General features: G+C 54.3%; 1 protein-coding gene across 1 annotated transcript in view; it reads left to right on the top strand.

The window, feature by feature from the left end:
* Positions 1–17,698, top strand: part of GFPT2 (glutamine-fructose-6-phosphate transaminase 2) — a 38,987-nt gene that overhangs the window by 13,684 nt on the left and 7,605 nt on the right. The window contains exons 2-15 of the mRNA XM_036313538.1: positions 521–628; positions 1,360–1,458; positions 1,873–1,998; positions 5,426–5,484; positions 6,133–6,267; positions 7,354–7,415; positions 10,767–10,846; positions 11,257–11,374; positions 11,679–11,842; positions 13,326–13,421; positions 13,499–13,596; positions 13,882–14,002; positions 15,853–16,010; positions 16,156–16,270. Coding sequence (XP_036169431.1) covers positions 521–628; positions 1,360–1,458; positions 1,873–1,998; positions 5,426–5,484; positions 6,133–6,267; positions 7,354–7,415; positions 10,767–10,846; positions 11,257–11,374; positions 11,679–11,842; positions 13,326–13,421; positions 13,499–13,596; positions 13,882–14,002; positions 15,853–16,010; positions 16,156–16,270 — 1,539 coding nt within the window. The remainder of the gene's footprint in view (positions 1–520; positions 629–1,359; positions 1,459–1,872; positions 1,999–5,425; positions 5,485–6,132; positions 6,268–7,353; positions 7,416–10,766; positions 10,847–11,256; positions 11,375–11,678; positions 11,843–13,325; positions 13,422–13,498; positions 13,597–13,881; positions 14,003–15,852; positions 16,011–16,155; positions 16,271–17,698) is intronic.

Raw genomic sequence — 17,698 nt, 5'->3', positions numbered from 1 at the left:
GTGGTTTGCTGATCTTGGCTGTTACAGGCGTTGCTGCAGTGAACGCCTCATCTCCTGCAAGTACGTCCCTGGACAACTTCTCCAAGGCCAGAGGTGTGAGGGTGTTCTCCTGCTGCCTGCGTCTTTGTCACGGGGGAAGGGATGTCTACGGAGAAGCAGGGGGGCAGCGCGGCTCTTCCCCTGCGCAGGCTGGACGCCTCCGTGGTGCGGTCTGTCCGCATGCCCAGACCGTGTTGTTGTTTTTTTAATATATTTGTATTGATTTCAGAGAGGGAGGGAGAGGAAGTGGGGGAGAGAGAGAAACATCCATGAGAGAGAATCATGGATTGGCTGCCTCTTGCACGCCCCAGACTGGGGATCCAGCCTGCAACCCGGGCATGCACCCTTGAACGGAATCGAACCTGGGACCCTTCGGTCTGCAGGCTGATGCTCTATCCACTGAGCCACACCAGCCAGGGCCGGCCCGTGTTCTAAACATGAACCGCGTGTTTAGTAACGTGCAGTGTCCGCTCTTTCCCAGGAATCTTTGCCTACATGAACTACAGAGTGCCCCGCACCAGGAAGGAGATTTTCGAGACCCTCGTCAAGGGCCTGCAGCGGCTCGAGTACAGAGGCTACGACTCGGCAGGTAGGCCTGCAGGCTTCTGCCACAGAACCCTACGCTGTTTGTTACATTGGAAAACTAGAAAAGGCAAAAGGAAACGAGGGTAAAAGCAGTCTGCATCCACAGTGCCCCTTGGTGCCTCTGTGTCCTCCTCCAGTCACGCTGGGGGCCTGGGGGGAAGGGGGCGCGTAGACATTTGTGGTCCCACCTACTCATGATGACAGCATTTTGTACTTTTATATGTTTTTCACTTATGTCAGCATTTCCCATCATCCCAACTCCCTCCTAACAGTCTAAGTGCTGCACAGTCCTCCACTAGGTGGGCATCTCAGAGCTCCCCACTCCCCGGCCTGGCTGGTGGACACTCGTCTGTTCCCATTCTTACCTCAGCCGTCGGAGAAAGGGAGAGCCAGGTCCGTTTACATTCCTGTCTGTGCTGAGCAGAGGGCTCGTGGGGGAAGATGGAGGGGGCACTGAGTAGAGGTACCATTTAAAGCAGCCGGATGCGAAGCGCCCTCCGTGGCCGTGTGGGTCTAGGCACTCACTCCCTGCAGGCTGTTAGGTGTTGCCACAGGCACAGCCCCCTCTTTCCAAGTCAATCAGGCGACACGCCAGGGGAGCGAGAACTAATAAATCATGCAGGCCCCCCCTCCTTCCCCCCTACTCCGCCCCCCCCCCCCCCCCACGCGGTGCCCTGTAACACAGTGTGAGAGACCAGCCTTAAGTCCAACACAGAAAACCATGTTCACCTGCAGGTGTGGCAATCGATGGGAACAATAACGAAGACAAAGAAAGGCATATCCGACTGGTCAAGAAAAGGGGAAAAGTCAAGGCTCTTGACGAAGAACTTTACAGTAAGTGAAAACACGCCAGTCCGGCCAGTGAGTGCAGCGTGGGTCCTTGGAAATCTTTTCTTTCAACGGTATTTGAAACTAAAAATGCTGACTTTTCTGTGCAGGGGACATGAAGAAATGTATTGTTAAATATTTGGTACTTATGTATGTATTTTAATTTTTCTGGCAAGCGCTATTGCTTTTCCACGTGTAGTGGTGACACAGAATCTTCTTTTTAAAGTGAAAGTTAAGTGGGTTAGGACTGGTAAGCACTGAGCAACCAGCAGCAGGGGTCTGGCAGAAACCCCGGAGGAGGCGCCAGTGCCCGGTCCCGGCGGGATGTGCTGACCTGTCCCTGCAGACGCCGCCTCGCATAGCAGAGCCGGGTCAATGCTTGCTTTGTGAGTGTGGCAACTGCACTTTTCTTTCCTCTAGAGCAAGACAGCATGGACTTAGAGGTGGAGTTTGAAACCCACTTTGGCATCGCGCACACGCGCTGGGCCACCCACGGCGCTCCGAGCGCGGTCAACAGCCACCCGCAGCGGTCAGACAGAGGCAACGGTAGGTACCGGGGCCTTGCTCCCCGTCTCGTCTCGGGGTTCTGCCTGGCCCTGACTGTGGCAGGCTGATCCGCACCCATCCCCTGGGGATCCAAGCTGGTGGTGCCGGCCCCAGACAGGAGGCAGATCCGCCTGCTCCGGGCGGTGCTGACCCGCAGGCGTCCGCAGGCACACGAGGCACTTCCTGCGTGGACCAGCCTGAGGGGACTTGGCAGCGTGAGGGGTGAAGGGCTGAAGTGCTCTGGAGGCCGGGCGCTTGAGGGAAAGATGGCGTTCCTTCCTCATCCCCAAGCCCACCCTGCCCCTGAGGAGAGTGGTCCTGGGCAAGGCCAGGGGAGCAGGGCCGACCTTGGTTCCCGTCTGAGGTGCCCCTGCAGGAGGCCTCAGCAGCTGGCAGCCCAACAGCTCCTCCCAGCAGGAGAGCCCTCCACTGAGCTCCTTTGCTTTTGTAAACAACGAGAACGATGGTGTGGAAAAGTCCAGCATCTGGCATCCCTGGACAAAGTGGACTGACAGACAGCAGGTCAGGGTCAGAGAGCAGGGGCACAGCCACTGCCCAGGGCGGTCCCACGGGCACCAGGCCCTGTTTAGTGGGCTGCGGGCTCCCCAGTTCTCCCAAATGCCCCCGTGTGCCAGCCCCAGCTCAAGGGGCCTCATCACTCACGTGGACCCCCAGGACAGTTCTCCTGAATCATACCCGACCCCTTTCATGGGGGTGGACTGCTAGGTCTGGGGCTCCCAGTGGGAGCTCTTGGGGGCTCTGCGGTCAGCCCTAGGGTCGTAGGTCCCCTGCAATAGGATACAGTAGGCATGTGAGATGGGGAGAGGCATGGCCCTTGGTTCCTCCCAGGGCTCTGAACAAGGGCCTGAGACATCATCTGGGCCCTCGTGTGGGTCCCCACTCGGGGTTGAGCCTGGTCAGGTCAGGAGCCCCGAACACTCACACCTGGGCGTGATGGGCAAGGGTGTCCAGTAGAGAGAAGGATCTTTGGAGTCAGCCAGAACCCCGCTCCAAGACATCGGGCACAGTGCAGGCCCCACGTCAAAGTAAGAATCAGGCACATCAGGGGGGCTTGGGGTGCTTGGTAGCAGGCGCTGAGCTAAGCATTCAGCCTCGCTGCAGCTCCTCCTCCTGGAAGTCGGGCTGCAGAAGAGAGCGGCACCTCCCTGTGCCCTGTCCTTTGCCCCGTGGGCACTGCAGTTTCCCGAGGCAGCCCCCCTTCCCGATTTGGAACAGGAGCGTCCCAGGCACCCCTCTCATCAGAGCAGCGGAGGCAGCACAGGGGCCAGGCTGCACATTTGCCCACGTGGTCAGAGTCTCAAGTAGCGAGGGTTTTGCTGAGGGTTTTTCCCTGGATCTGGTCCCACTACTGTGGCCGGCACCCTATACCCGGGTGGGAGACAGCAGACCCCACAGTACTGTGGACCTAGAAGGGACATCCAGCCAAACCCCAAGCCAGACACACGGGTGGTTGCGGGAGCAGCAGTGTTGGCTGAGGGAACATGGCCCCAGGCCCATGTGCCCAGAGATGTACCCTGCCACAGTCCCCTGCCTCCCCAGGCGTTATGTGAACCCCTACTTCAGTGCCGATGATGATTCTGTGTCCCCAGAGCGGGGAGGCTCCCAGGAGATGCCCCCACACCCAAACTGAGCAATGCCTGCCCTGACTCAGGATGAGTAATTAAAAACAAAACAACATGGGAAATAAGAGAAGATTCGTAACATTTCTTTAGCAACTCAGCCGTGAGAGCTGGAGAGCATGCTTTTAAGAGGAAGGCTTACACCCAGCAACGACATTGCAGAAGAAAATCACACAAAGGAGTTTTCACAAAGAAAACACAGATTCCAGGAAGCAAATTAATGCTGAGAAGACAGTAGAATGAGGTGAAAGGAAATAGTGTGAGAAACAGTGTCACAGTAGACATGAAAGCAGTTGGAGAAGGGGAAGGCTGTGGAGGCAGCTGGTACAGGAGAGGACCAACAGTCCATCTGGTGTCCCCAAGAGCGACCCGGACAAATGGAGTAGTAAAGGCACGTAACCCAGGTGCGCTGGGCTAGCACACCTGCTGAAGTGGCTTTTTAAAAGTATGTTTTACGGATTTCAGAGAGATTGAGGGAGGAAGAGAGAGAGAAACATCAGTGATGAGAGAGAATCATCCATCGGCTTCCTCTTGCATGTCCCCTGCTGGAGATCAAGCTCACAACCCAGGCATGTGCCCTGACCGGGAATTGAATTGTGACGTTCAACCAGCGAGCCACACCGGTCGGGCTGAAAATGGCTTTTTTTATTCGAGCCATCTCATTTTTCTGTGTGGCCACACAAAACTATACAATATGTTGTAAAAAAATATAGAGAAGGAAGTATGGTAAAAATGGAAAAGGTTTTAAAAGATGTAACAGGAAAAAAACCTGTCCTGTACTGAAAAAAACTTGAGTTGGAGATCCAGATGTTCACTGAATAATAGTCAATATTTATGACAAACGCCCAAAATGTAGACACGGCCTCCTGGGAGTACTCCGTCTCAAGGATAATAAAGTCTTTTCATTATCTAGGCTGCAGGGGGAAGAGGGTTACTTGCCCAGAAAAACTTCCAGATTGGCCTTGACCGTTTCTCAGCTACTTATTGGATGTGCTGTGGAACGCAGGACTGCCCGCCCCTCCCGCTGGCTCACCTGCTGCTGGGTCGCGGGAGGTGGAAACAGCAGGCAGACCCTGCAAAAGAGAGGTGCTCGTGGCCACACCGGAGTGCGGGGAGCCCAGGGATGCCAGAACCTCTGGGGTTTTCCTAGAAGAAAACCGGGACTTTTCAGTGAACCCTCAGAGGTTTCCAGCTCAGATCTTGTTACAATTCAGTGTAGTCACACAGAAGCCCGGGTGTGGACCGCCAGCGCGGGACTTCTCTGAGCCGGTTGGGAATGCCTGGAATTGTTTCTGGGCAATGAAGGGTTAATCAACCCCATGGACATAAATAGCAACACTTAATTGGTGACCCTGTAGACCACAAGTAGAGCTCTGTCCCTGTCAGATCAGTGGATGTGTTTCCTCAGGTTGAAATTGTAGTCATAGCCAACCTCAGTTCTGTGACGGTAAATGACATGTGCTTAACAGACACCCTATAGGACAGCGGTTCTCAACCTGTGGGTCGCGACCCCTTTGGGTCGCCTACGACCATCGGAAAACACATCTATAGTTACATATTGTCTTTGTGATGAATCACTATGCTTTAATGATGTTCAATGTGTAACAATGACATTGGGGGGCACCACACCATGAGGAGCTGTGTTAAAGGGCCGCGGCGTGAGGAAGGTTGAGAGCCACTGCTGTAGGAGCAAGGCTTGTAGTTTCAAGCTGCCAGATTGTTTCCCTTCACATCTGGCTTGATCCTCACGTCTGCATAACATTTCTGTCCTGAAACTTTCCTTCCAGAATTCGTTGTCATTCACAATGGGATCATCACAAATTACAAAGACCTGAGGAAGTTTCTGGTAAGCTCCTTCCCCTGGGCAACATCTAAGTCAAGTGCCTTTGGTCCTCCCCCAGAAACTTTCCAACCAGCTCATGTCCCTCCGGAAACAAAAGCAGGAGCAGAGCGAGGGCCACTCTCGGCCACGTCAGCACCGGACACAAACCTCAGCCGCAGCCCAGCCGGCTCCTCAGATCTTGCTGAGTAGATGCACGGGGGCCGCTGCAGAGTCGCAGAATCAAAAGAACACGAGTTTCCTTTTATTAAAGTGTTTGCACTCAATTGTCGACTCATACGCCAAAGGGAATGGGGGGCGGAGGGGCAGATGGCCAGTGTCTACAGGATGAGAAGGTTGTGGTGTTGGCCGGGATGTGGGTGGAGTTGACTCAGCTCATTTGATTACTCTGACTGCCGTTATTTTGCAATGTTCAGGTTCATGGCAGGGACCAGCTTTGGAGGTGGGGCAGTCTCGGGGCGTCCGGAATGACTCAGCTGTGTTATGCTGTGTGATTCTGGCAAACATTTCTCATCCCTTTCACATTTTCCGTGTCACTCCGACAGTTCCTTAAGTCACTCCGAGGGCAAGTCATCAGGGAGGAGAGGGAGCTGGCCCGGCCAGCGTTTCGCAATGACCGTTATCTGACTCTCTGTGTCCAACCAAATATTCCAGGAAAGCAAAGGCTATGAGTTTGAGTCAGAGACGGACACGGAGACTATCGCCAAGCTGATCAAATACGTGTTCGACAACAGAGAGATTGAGGACATCACATTTTCAACACTGGTCGAGAGAGTCATTCAGCAGTTGGTGAGTCACACCTGCTAACTCACCCCGTCATCTTTCATAAGCATTAGGCAAATGTATGCAAGTACCTGAGAAGTCAAGCTGGCTCACCTACAGCTTCTGGCGTTACGCTATCAGGTCCTTGTAACATTTGGAAAAGTCCTGAGGTCTGGGTGGTAAACACCAAATGGAAGTGCCTTGCGTTTTAACGCCTCTGAAGTTGTGATTGGCCTTGGAACCGTGGGTGCTTCCCATCGCAGGTCGCACACAGGACCTTGGTGGTGGGGGTTCACATGGCCGGCTTTTTATGTGAGACGTTTGTGCCTTTAGTTACATAACCTAGATCAGGGGTCCTCAAACTATGGCCCGCGGGCCACATGCTGCCTGCCGAAAACATTTATCCGGCCTGCCAGGTGTTTTTGCCGCCGCTGTGTGCATAGCATAGGAATTTGTTCATAGTTTTTTTTTTTAACTATAGTCCGGCCCTCCAACGGTCTGAGAGACAGTGAACTGTTTAAAAAGTTTGAGGACCCCTGACCTAGATGCATCTCGTTGATGTCGACTTGGAATTGTCCCAGGGGAGAAATGGCCCGGCATCCTTCCTGGCATTGGCTCACAGAAGCCATACCGGGTCTTATTTTCATTCACCACGAGGAAAGTGCGGCACGAAGAAGGCTGCAGTGCTGCCCAGCTGCAGGGTGGTCTGAGTGAGCTCAGCACGGGTCATGGAGCATTGGCCCCTTTAACCCTCACAGGTGTCCCCTGAATAGATGCTGTCCCAGGCCAGGAGTCCTGGCCCTGGTTCTCACCTGGTCCCTGGTTCTGATGCACCAGTTCACCCAGTTGATCACAGAGCTGGGATTTGTTCCTCCCGGGCCTCAGCGGGTGTGGTTGCTGGTGGTCACAAGGTCTGGTCTTTGTAATTAGCGTGCCTCCATCTATGTCACTTTCTCCTGATGTCACCCTGCTGCCCTGAGTGAGCACCCCAGCATGTCCCCAGGACCGCTCACAGGGGAGAGGGGCCCGGGGAGACCCGCCGGGGGGGTCAGGCTGCCGCGGCCTGGCTTAGCAGAGTGAGCTGTTCCTCACTTCTCTTCCCTGTGCCTTCAGGAAGGAGCATTCGCGTTGGTTTTCAAGAGCATCCACTACCCGGGAGAAGCCGTTGCCACAAGGTAAGGCAGTGGTTCTCAACCTCTGGCCCTTTAAATACAGTCCCTCATGTTGTGACCCAACCATAAAATTATTTTCGTTGCTACTTCATAATTGTCATGTTGCTACTGTTATGAATCGTAATGTTAATATCTGATCTGCAGGATGGTCTTAGGTGACCCCTGTGAAAGGGGTCGCGACCCACATGTTGAGAACTGCTGAGGTAAGGCAAACACATGACTATTTCAGTAGCAAATAACTAAAACACAGCCACTCAGCTTGAGGCACGGGGCCTGCGCCCTGGACACTGGAAGGCGCTTGCTCTGTCTGAAGGACAGCCGTGGCTCAGCCACAGAGAATGCACCCCACCAGCTCTTTGGCCAGAGCGTCTGCCATTTTCACAGAAAAAAACAGAGTTGGATTTTTATTTGAAATCTCCATACTTTTAGAAGTTGACAACAAAATTCAAATTTAAAATAAAATTGTATAAAGGCACATCCAGCTTTCATGGGGCTTAAAGCCTATACAGTTTCAGAGACTCCCTTTAGAAAATGCATGCAAATTCATGAATATGAAACTAGGAACAAAAATGAACGTGGTTTGAATCCAATAAAGAGGGGGCCTCGCAGGCCCAACTTCATCACCTTCGTTGCAGGGGTGTCCCAGGAATCAGCTGAAAGGACCAGCTTCAGCCTGTGTGCCCCTCTGTTAGAGCCCCCCAGGGTCCCAGCACTGCGGATGTACACAAGCAGGTGTATGAATGCCATCCTGTTGTTTTATATTCAGAAGGTTGATTGTCCATCTGTCCATCCATCCATCCATCCATTCGTCCATCCATCCAACTAATATTTGTTGAGCATTTACTATGTGCTGGGTCCTGGGGACCTGGGGACATCAGAGCTGGTCCTGCCCTTAAGGACAGGACATTTGTGCAGGAGGACAGAGCAGGGCAGAGACGGTGATACTTTGTGATGGGGGCTTGGGGTATGAGGCAATACACTAGAGGTCTTGGGGAGAGCAGGTGTCTGCCCGCGAGAGGCAGGCAGAGCGACCAGTGTGAGTAAAGGCAAGGAGCCCAAAGCAAGCATGGCACTGCTGGGATCTCCCGTTAGGCCAGGATGTGGGGAGGGAGTACTGGTGCGACTCGAGGCTCTTCCAGTTTCAGTGTGTGCTTGTTGATGCCTGCTGTATGCCACACATGGGGGACAGCAGTGAGCAAGGTCATGGGGACACTCGAGGCTGACGGGGAGTGGGAGCACATGAAGAGGCCCAGCTCTGCAGAGCCCCAGATGCCCTGAGGGCTGCAGGCTTCCTTCTGAAGGCACTGAAGAGCCCTAAAAAATGCCCTCAGGCCCTGGGAGACTGGGCCAGAGAGGGTGGGGCTCTCCCTTGCAGACTATCAAACTGTCAAGGCAGGAAATGCATTATGATTTTATTCTTTCTAACACAGGAATTAATTTATCCTGTGGAATTTTATTCCTTCAAATTATAGAACTTTATAATACCAGTTGATCCTTATCAAATTTAGAAACCCCTTTTAAAATCTATTATCATAACATTACTATTTTAAGTGAATGTAGAAGACAGTGTGAAGAAGCAATAAAGTTTTATTTTTCTAAATTGTCTCTATAACCTGCAGAACAATCTTTGGGATGTGTTGGGAGCATTATATGGCACAAAGACTGGAGAAGCTATAGAGCTCAACCCATAAAAAACATTTTGGGGAGACATTTAACAAGAAATATAGATAACTATGGTACTTTCTAACCGTCATTATTATAAAGAATGTGTAAGCTAATTTCCCATTGGACCCAGAAAGAACTTTGTCTCTGATATGCTTTATATATAACTAGAGGCCCAGTGCATGAAATTCATGCATGGGTAGGGTCCCTAGGCCTGGCCGTCAATCAGGGCCTATCGGCAGGGCAATGGGGGCGGTGAGGGGGACCCCACTGGCACCTGCCTTGGCTGACCCGGGGCTTGTGACCTGGGGGCAGCTCCTGTGTTGAGTGTCTGCCCCCTGGTGGTCAGTGCGTGTCATAGCGACTGGTCATTCCACGGGTGGTTCCGCCATTTGGTCAATTTGCATATTAGGCTTTTATTATATAGGATAAAACATTGTCCAAAATATTCAAGGCACTCACAGCACCTTCTGCAAAGACACAGACTTTGTCCTCCTACTTGGAGAAATCAGAGTGAGGTCCAAACAGGCAACAGTACTGGAAAATAAGATCTATTACTAATGAAGAAGTATTTAGGGCCTGTATTGAGTCAGGTTAGCAGGCCAAGTGGATATATGTGGGGTGGACTCAGGCTGACTCAAGTCATTCATGAGTACATTGATCTAAGTTAGCAAGAAACTGGTTGATGTAAAATATTACCCCATTGTCTTCTAACGAATGTGTTGGAGACAGCGCTCTCTAATTGCCTTATTAACACATTCCCAGTGCTTCCTTCCTATTAACCAGCTAGCATGCAGGGGAGGAAAGGCACGTGTTCTTGGACGGCCTGGAGTTCCTGAGTTGCGGAAGCGAACTGGTGTTGCACAGCACACCCACTGGGAATTTGACTTGCATGCTGCCATGTGTAAGAATGAGCAAACCATTAGGTCTTGGAGGCAGGATGCCATTCAACTCATGGAACAATGCCTGATAAACACAGTACCTGCAGAAGCTGTGAGCCAGAAAGGAATGCCAAGAGCACTTTGCTGAAGACTGCCTTCTGGTGCTAGTGGCCGAGCTGGGGTGGGGGAACAGGGGACTTGAGTTGGGGGCCCTCACTCAGCGCAGCTGCAGGAATTGCCCATCGCCATCCTCTTTGTGAGGAGTCAGCCTTGTGCAGGTTGGAGATTCCAAACTCCACCGAGGTGTTCCTTAGGCAGAAACAAAACGGCCCGAGAAAGCGCTCTAAGTCGCCCACAAGGTTGAGCGGACCCAAAGCCCGTCAGCTGAATGCTCCCGAGGCTGGAGGACACCTCAGCCGGATGAAAGGGGGCAAAGAGAGTCTTCGTGCAGATCCTGGGCTCCCTGTTTAGAGGTGGGCGGGGAGCAGAGGCAGGCGGAGACCCCGGCGCACCTGCTGCTGCCAGGGCCTGACAGGGACTCGGCTTCGGACGCCAGCACCGTGTGGGGTCTCACTGGGCAGGTGGGTGGCCCCTCAGGAGCGAGCTGGGTGCTCACGCTGGCCTGCTGGGCTCTGCCCCGAGCCTTGGGGCAGCATCTTCCTGTGGCCGGCGTCCGTCGTGTGGGCCCTCAACAGGACTCTGCCACGGCGGGCAGGCGAGATGTGGGGACTGCCCTCAGTGCTCAGAGGACCTCCAGCCCCGTCCCAGGTGTCAAGGTGACGGCTAACCCGGCCCCCTCTCGTCCCTGCAGGAGAGGCAGCCCCCTGCTCATCGGAGTGCGGAGCGAATACAAGCTCTCCACGGAACAGGTCCCCGTCCTGTACATGACATGTAAGTCCCGCAGCCCTGCCCCTGGAGGCGTGGTGCCCTCATTGTGTCTGGGTGGCCCACAGGTGGCACCAGATCCAGAAGGTTCTCAGGCAGCTGAGCCTGGGCTTCATTTGTCCAAGAGCTTTTTTACTCTGGATACTTACACCATTATCCCAAGCCTGGGCGATGGCGTGCCATTCCGGTACATGCAGGCAGCCTGCCCGGATTCCAGCGGTGATTTGGCGTGTTCTCTTTGCGGCCGTTTAAATGCTCTTGCTATTTGGGGATCCTTCACGCTATTTGGCTGACACAGCCAAAGCTAAAAATTGCACATTTCTCGCACACGCATTCAGATGGAAATGGGCTCTATGCTGCATGTTATTCAAACAAAAGGGTTTAACGGGACGTGCGATCCTCTCTGCATTTACCAGGCAACATTGAGACCGTGAATAACATCCGAAAACCGAGGGTGCAGAGGCTGGACAGCTCAACTTGCCTGCAGGCCGTGGGCAACAAAGCCGTGGAGTTCTTCTTCGCTTCCGATGCCAGGTAGCCGAGCCTCGTCCCCTTCCCGTCCGGGGACTGTGTAATCGAGAATGTCGGGCTGCACCGCCGTTTCTGATTCACCCCCCACATGAGCTGTTTTCTTGCAGCTCAGCAGGGGCAGGGTGCTGTCAGGTTTCAGTTCTTGGTGGCCTTCCTCCGGCAACAAATCAATGTGTGATGCCCCTTCCCTCCTAAAATGCCAGTCAGTGCCCTGATGTGGCCTCAGCTGGGGCGGCCGGGCATGATGGCCATCTCGCAGCCGTCTAGCACAGTCCCCCCTGTGACGCCCGTGCTTGCCTTGCCCCAGCGCCATCATAGAACACACCAACCGCGTCATCTTCCTCGAGGACGACGACATCGCCGCCGCGGCCGGTGGGAAACTCTCCATTCACCGGGTCAAGCGTTCGGCCAGTGATGACCCATCTCGAGCCATCCAGACCTTGCAGATGGAATTGCAGCAGATCATGAAAGGCAGGTGTCCTGAGAGTCCGGGCAGCAGCCGGTGGGGGGAGGGGACGCGGGAAGGGGTTGGGGAAGGCAGGTGCTCCCTGGGGACGCTCCTGAGCCTCTCCGCCCTGCCCAGTGGGGCCTCCACAAAGGGGCTCAGGTGATCTCAGGGTGTGGGGAGCCTGCCTGGCTCCTGCGAGGAAGCCTCTGAGTATATCCAGCGCCGGTCCCCTGCTCCGTGTGACTGTCCACCCACCGCCTCCCTTCACTGCCTCTGGGACACGTGTCTATGCCCCAGGCACCATTTCTTCTCTGGGCGGAAGCCCTGGGTAACGGGGAAACTATGGGCCCCTTTCTCCTTTTGAGGAGAGCTTCTCCCTGCACCCGCACCTGTCTCCCTGCACCTACATCTGTCTCCCTGCACCCGCACCTGTCTCCCTGCATCCGCACCTGTCTCCCTGCACCCGCACCTGTCTCCCTGCATCCGCACCTGTCTCCCTGCACCCGCACCTGTCTCCCTGCATCTGCACCTGTCTCCCTGCACCCTCTTCTCCACAGGGCAGCCTGGGTAAACTTTTAAGAACATCAGAACCTTTGTCTTGCTGCTTAATGCCCTCCAATGGCTCCCTGCTGTTCTGAAAGTAAAATGCACCCCCTCACACACATGCAGCCTGGCCCCACCTCACTCTAGCCTTCCCACTACGCCCTGCCCACCTTTGGCCGCCCTGTTACTCAGACAGGCCCTGGGCTTGTCCACTGTAGGGAGGTGATTGCATTTACTGTTCCTCTCACAGGATGGTTCTTTTGATCATGTCCCAGAAATGTCAGCCCCTCAGAGAGCCCCCTTGCCCCATGTCTGCAGGGCCCACGCTCCTCACCTGTCTTAGGTGCTTCGTGGCACCTTTTGTACAAGTCCTCTGCTGAAGGTAGCAGGCAGGGACACTGCCATGGCATGTCTGTGCATCCCTGAGAACAGCCCCACCTGTCTAGACGCCTCCAATCATCAACACAGCACCTGTCTGGGCCCTAACGTACTGCAGCCATATGGTCACTTTGACCTCGTCCAACCCCATTCAAATCAGAGCCCTGAAAATGCATGTGTGACTGGAAAGGTTTTTCTTTAATACAGAACTCGGAGGCTAATTGTTTAAAAGGAAGTGGTCTATTTCTCTGGGCCCGGCTTAATTTGTGCTTCCCTAAGTAGGTGCACTTTTACTTTCTTCTGGCCTTGCAAAGAGGAGTGTGACCCCATAAGACCAGCCCAAATTTGTTACTGGCATGCCTCCCTCCCTTGTGAAAGGGCCAGGTGTGTAAACTGAGGTAGGAATCCTGCTGCCCTCTCACTTGTCCCCATGCGCATCAGGCGAACAACACCTGGCGACTAACCTGCAGGGTCTTTACCTGTGTCGTGCTGACTAACTGCATAACAACTTTGTCTTGATGAAAAGTTAAGCCTGGAAATAAAACTAAATGGAAGGGACCTCTCTTGTCGCTGTTCATCGGGCAGGTAACTTCAGTGCGTTCATGCAGAAGGAGATCTTCGAACAGCCGGAATCCGTTTTCAATACTATGAGAGGGCGGGTGAACTTTGAGACCAGCACAGGTAATCCCTCCCCGGACCTTGCCCAGGCCCTGCGCAGTGCCTGTGAGGGCTCGGGCTGACACCCGCGTGCCCCGCAGTGCTCCTGGGCGGCCTGAAGGCCCATTTGAAGGAGATCCGACGGTGCCGACGGCTCATCGTGATTGGCTGTGGAACCAGCTACCATGCCGCTGTGGCTGTAAGTGCAGTGCGTGGGCCTGGGTGGCCAGGGAGGTAGTGGCGGCCTAGGACAAGAGGCATCCTACATGCTGCCAGGCGTCTGGCCGTCCAGATTTGGCTCCTGTGAGCCAGTGCGAGAGCGGGCACCACCTTTCTCCTGCGGTTCTGCCCTGGGTGCCTGAAGGTCCCTCCCCACCTGATACGAAGGCTCCATGTCACAAGTTGTCTCTAGAAGCCCAGTAGTTGTCTCTGGTGTCCCTGTAGCGTCGTGACTGACTTGAGTCCCCATTCTTGTTGGCTTCAGACGCGACAAGTTTTGGAGGAGCTTACCGAACTCCCCGTGATGGTGGAACTTGCTAGCGATTTTCTGGACAGGAACACGCCCGTGTTCAGGGATGACGTTTGCTTCTTCATAAGCCAGTCAGGTAAGGGATCCGGGCTGTGTTCGCTCACCTCGCTCTGTCCCCTCATCTTCACGCCCCGAAGTTCTCATGCACCAGCCGCACGCTGCTCTCACGCATCTGCTCATGGCACCCTCAGCACCTTTGGTGACCGTCCCCATGGGGAGGGCCATGCAGCCAGGGCTGCTTCCTCCTCCAGGTACTTCAAGCCCAAGGCTTATGGGACCACCCATCAGGGCGCCATGCATGTGTGCTGGGTTTCATGAGCAAGTTCTTCAAAATTCCGCTGGTTCAAAGGCTGTGTGGTTGCTGGGCAGTGCCCACACCGCCAGCAGGGGAGGCCTGGAGAGACTGCTCCAGGGTAGGGCTAGCCAGCAAACCCCGCCGGCTGCCATCCTAACACTAAGCTTGGCTATTTGCTCCCGTCGGGCTGGGCATATGGTTGGAGAGGTGAACCGTGGCCATAGGCTGGGAGTGCCAGTGAGCTCCAGGAGGGTTTTAAAAACGTTTTAATTATGGAAAATTGCCAGGCCTTTATCAGAGTAGAGATTGCCATAAGGCATTGCCTCACCGTAGCAATGATCAGCTCAGCAGACCTGGGATCGTCCGTACCCACAGGTTATTTGGAAGTCAGTATCAGACGTGCTATTTCATCCATAAGGACTTCAGAATGTATCTCTTTTGGATAAAAGGGGGGAAAAAACTAACCACAAAATGGAAGCAGTATTGAAAGTTCCTATAGATATCAGGGCTTCCATTTTGGAATCCTAATCCTACTCCTATTTCAATGACAAACACTCACACAGACACACCCACCTCCAGCTGAGCACCAGGCACCCAGGGGCTGCCATGTGACTTCAGCTGCCAGCATTGCTGGCTTATGGTCCCATCAAAATCTAAAAATGTTTCATGAATTGCTGGGAGCCACTCACCAAAGAACAGAGGTGGATTTAATGTGGAAATAATGTAGGGACAGCTCCTGAGTATCTTCACCGAAGGGTTTTAAGTTTCATTTTGTTTAGCCCTGTCCACTAAGTTAAAAAGTGCTGTACCAGACACTGGGGAGCAGGGCTGATGGAGATGGAGGCATCCTGCTCTCCCCTCCAAGCCCTGAGCCCCGCTGGCACTGAGGAAGGGCTGGGTGACACCCAGCGTGCTAGATGCGAGTTGGAGGGAAAAAGGAGGAAAGGGTGGGACTTGCAGCCCGCTCTGCGGAAGAGCTGCTGGGGAGGCGCAGCCGAGAGCAGGGGTTGAGCGCACAGCGAATGGGTTTGGTTGTATGGCCTGGGTTGTGCTGAATTTAGTTTGAGTTCTTTAGGATTTGCAAGCTTAGGGAGTTGGTGCTGGCTTATGTGTGGATCTATTTACGTAGTTTTATTGTAAAAATAATTTTTGTCCACACTGCAAGGCTGCAAGAAGTGCTTCTCTTTATAACAAGGTTTATTTGAGAAATGCCATTTGGGGGCATTCTTGCTTTTTAAATGTTAAATCTGGGCACATTCTGAACAAGACAGCTCAGAGCTATAGAAAGGGCACTGGGCCCAGCCACCCAGCTTGGTGCTGACTCGTGGCCTTGAGCAGCAGGCGTTGGTTTCCTCTGCTGAGTCCCCGTCCTCCAGGGGAAGTGAGGACAGTGGCCTCACAGGACTGCCAGGAGCGGCGGTGGGCAGTGGGCGAGAAGGTGCTTGCCGCATAAACAGCAGGGGAACCTTGAGTCTAAGAAGCAACCAGCAAAACGGCTGACAATGCATTTTCCTTTCTGGGTGCAGTGGGCTGTGTCTGGGCACTGAGTTTTGAGTAAGAGCGGGGAGCCAGTGGGTGGGGCAGAGCCGTGCCCCCGTGAACATGTGCTGAAAGGAGGGTCTGTGTGGCAGGCGAGACCGCAGATACCCTCCTGGCGCTGCGTTACTGTAAGGACCGCGGGGCCCTGACCGTGGGCGTCACCAACACTGTGGGCAGCTCCATCTCTCGGGAGACCGACTGCGGCGTCCACATCAATGCGGGCCCGGAGGTCGGGGTGGCCAGCACCAAGGTGAGAAGCCGCGTGCGCCCTGTGGGAGGGCCTGGGCCGGGCCGGCGGGCGGGCGGAGGCCGAGAGGGGCCCGGTGATCTGCCCCCCTCACATGGTGGCCACCCGCACATCCGCCCCCTCGGTCGGCACTGCCGCTGGTCCGCAGGCTTACACCAGTCAGTTCATCTCCCTGGTGATGTTTGGCCTGATGATGTCGGAAGACCGCGTTTCACTGCAAGATCGCCGGCGCGAGATCATCCGCGGCCTGCAGTCGTTGCCTGGTATGTTCCAAAGTGACACTTCCCGCAACGTTCAAATCCGTGGGCTGTTCCTGGTGCTTTCTTCCTGCCTCTCGGTGCTGTTAGTGATGCTGTTAGTCACGCCCGCCCTTCCCCTCAAACTGCCCCCTCACCACTGCACCTCCCACAGGGCCAAGAGCGAAGTCCACGCTCCTCACCCGTCTAGGAGCCCTGCATGCTGGGCCCTGCCGCCTCTGACCTCATAGAATGCCCTTCTCCAGCCCCCTCTTTCGGGACCTCTGATCGTCAGCAGTGAAAAGCTCTTCCCACCCCAGGGCCTTTGCACTCTCTTTCCTTTAGAAACCCTCTTCCTCCATCTCTCTGAGCAGCCAGTGGCTTCTCATCACAAGTCTCAGCTCACGTGTCACTTCTTGGAGCTCTCCCTGGCCACCCTGGGTTCCACCCTCCTGCCCCAGCTCTCTATGAAATGTTAGCGGTTTCATTTCTTTTTTTGTTTTTGTTTTTTTTTTTCTTTCTTCTTGGGGGCGCCGAGAGGCAAGGGGTTTTCTTTTTTTTAATCCTCCCCTGAGAACATACTTAGAGAGAAGAAGAGGGTGCGGGAGGAGAGAGAGAGAGAATGAGAGAAACATCAGTGTGAGAGAGGAACATTGATCGGTTGCCTTCCGTATGCACCTTGACCGGGGATTGAACCTGCAACCCAGGTATGTGTCCCGACCATGAATCGAACTGGCAGCCCTTCGGTGCATAGGACGATGCTCAACCAGCTGAGCCACGCCAGCCAGGCCAGCCAGTTTCCTTTCTGTCTGGCACATGCTGTGACCAAAATTCACTGTTCGCCTATGTACTGGCTTGTCTCCCCAACTAGCATGTCAGCTCAGTGAGCACACAGTCACCCTTGTCACAGTCACTGCTGGAAGCCAGGTGCCAGCGCACAGTAGTTGCGCAGGAAATACCCGAGAGAGCACATGGCCCGCGTCTCTTCCTGCCCCAGCTCCTTTACAGTCTCACCAAACTCCTCCTTTGCTAGGTTCCATCTTTCGCTGTCGGTGAGATACGGTGTCTGTCGCACAAAATTGCAAACTCTTTGGTTTCAGTCACTCACTCCCTCACTGCACTCCGTGTACCCCGCACCAGCCGCCTTGCCCGAGGCCATCCTGGGGCTGCCAGGGTGCACAGAGCTCCTTTCCCTCAGCCACTTACATGCCAGGGAAGGAAAGACCTCTTAGGTTTGCAGTGTGCAGGCCCCAGAATAGAAAATGGAAAGATCTCACCCCATGGATGCCATGTGGCTGAGCAGCCCCTTGAAGAGATGGGGCAGTCCTGGGTCCTCCCTGGGAGCCAGGGGCCAATCCCAGAGAGGCAGTGAGGGAAAGCCACCATCTGGCCATACAAAGCCTAGAGGTCTGAATCTGCCCAACACAACATGCTGGAAATTTATTGCCAAGAAAG

The sequence above is a fragment of the Myotis myotis genome, unplaced genomic scaffold (genome assembly GCF_014108235.1).
Source record: "Myotis myotis isolate mMyoMyo1 unplaced genomic scaffold, mMyoMyo1.p scaffold_m19_p_6, whole genome shotgun sequence".
Lineage (NCBI taxonomy): Eukaryota > Metazoa > Chordata > Mammalia > Chiroptera > Vespertilionidae > Myotis > Myotis myotis.
Note: the sequence above shows the minus strand (reverse complement) of the source record. Positions and strands in the feature narration are given on the sequence as shown.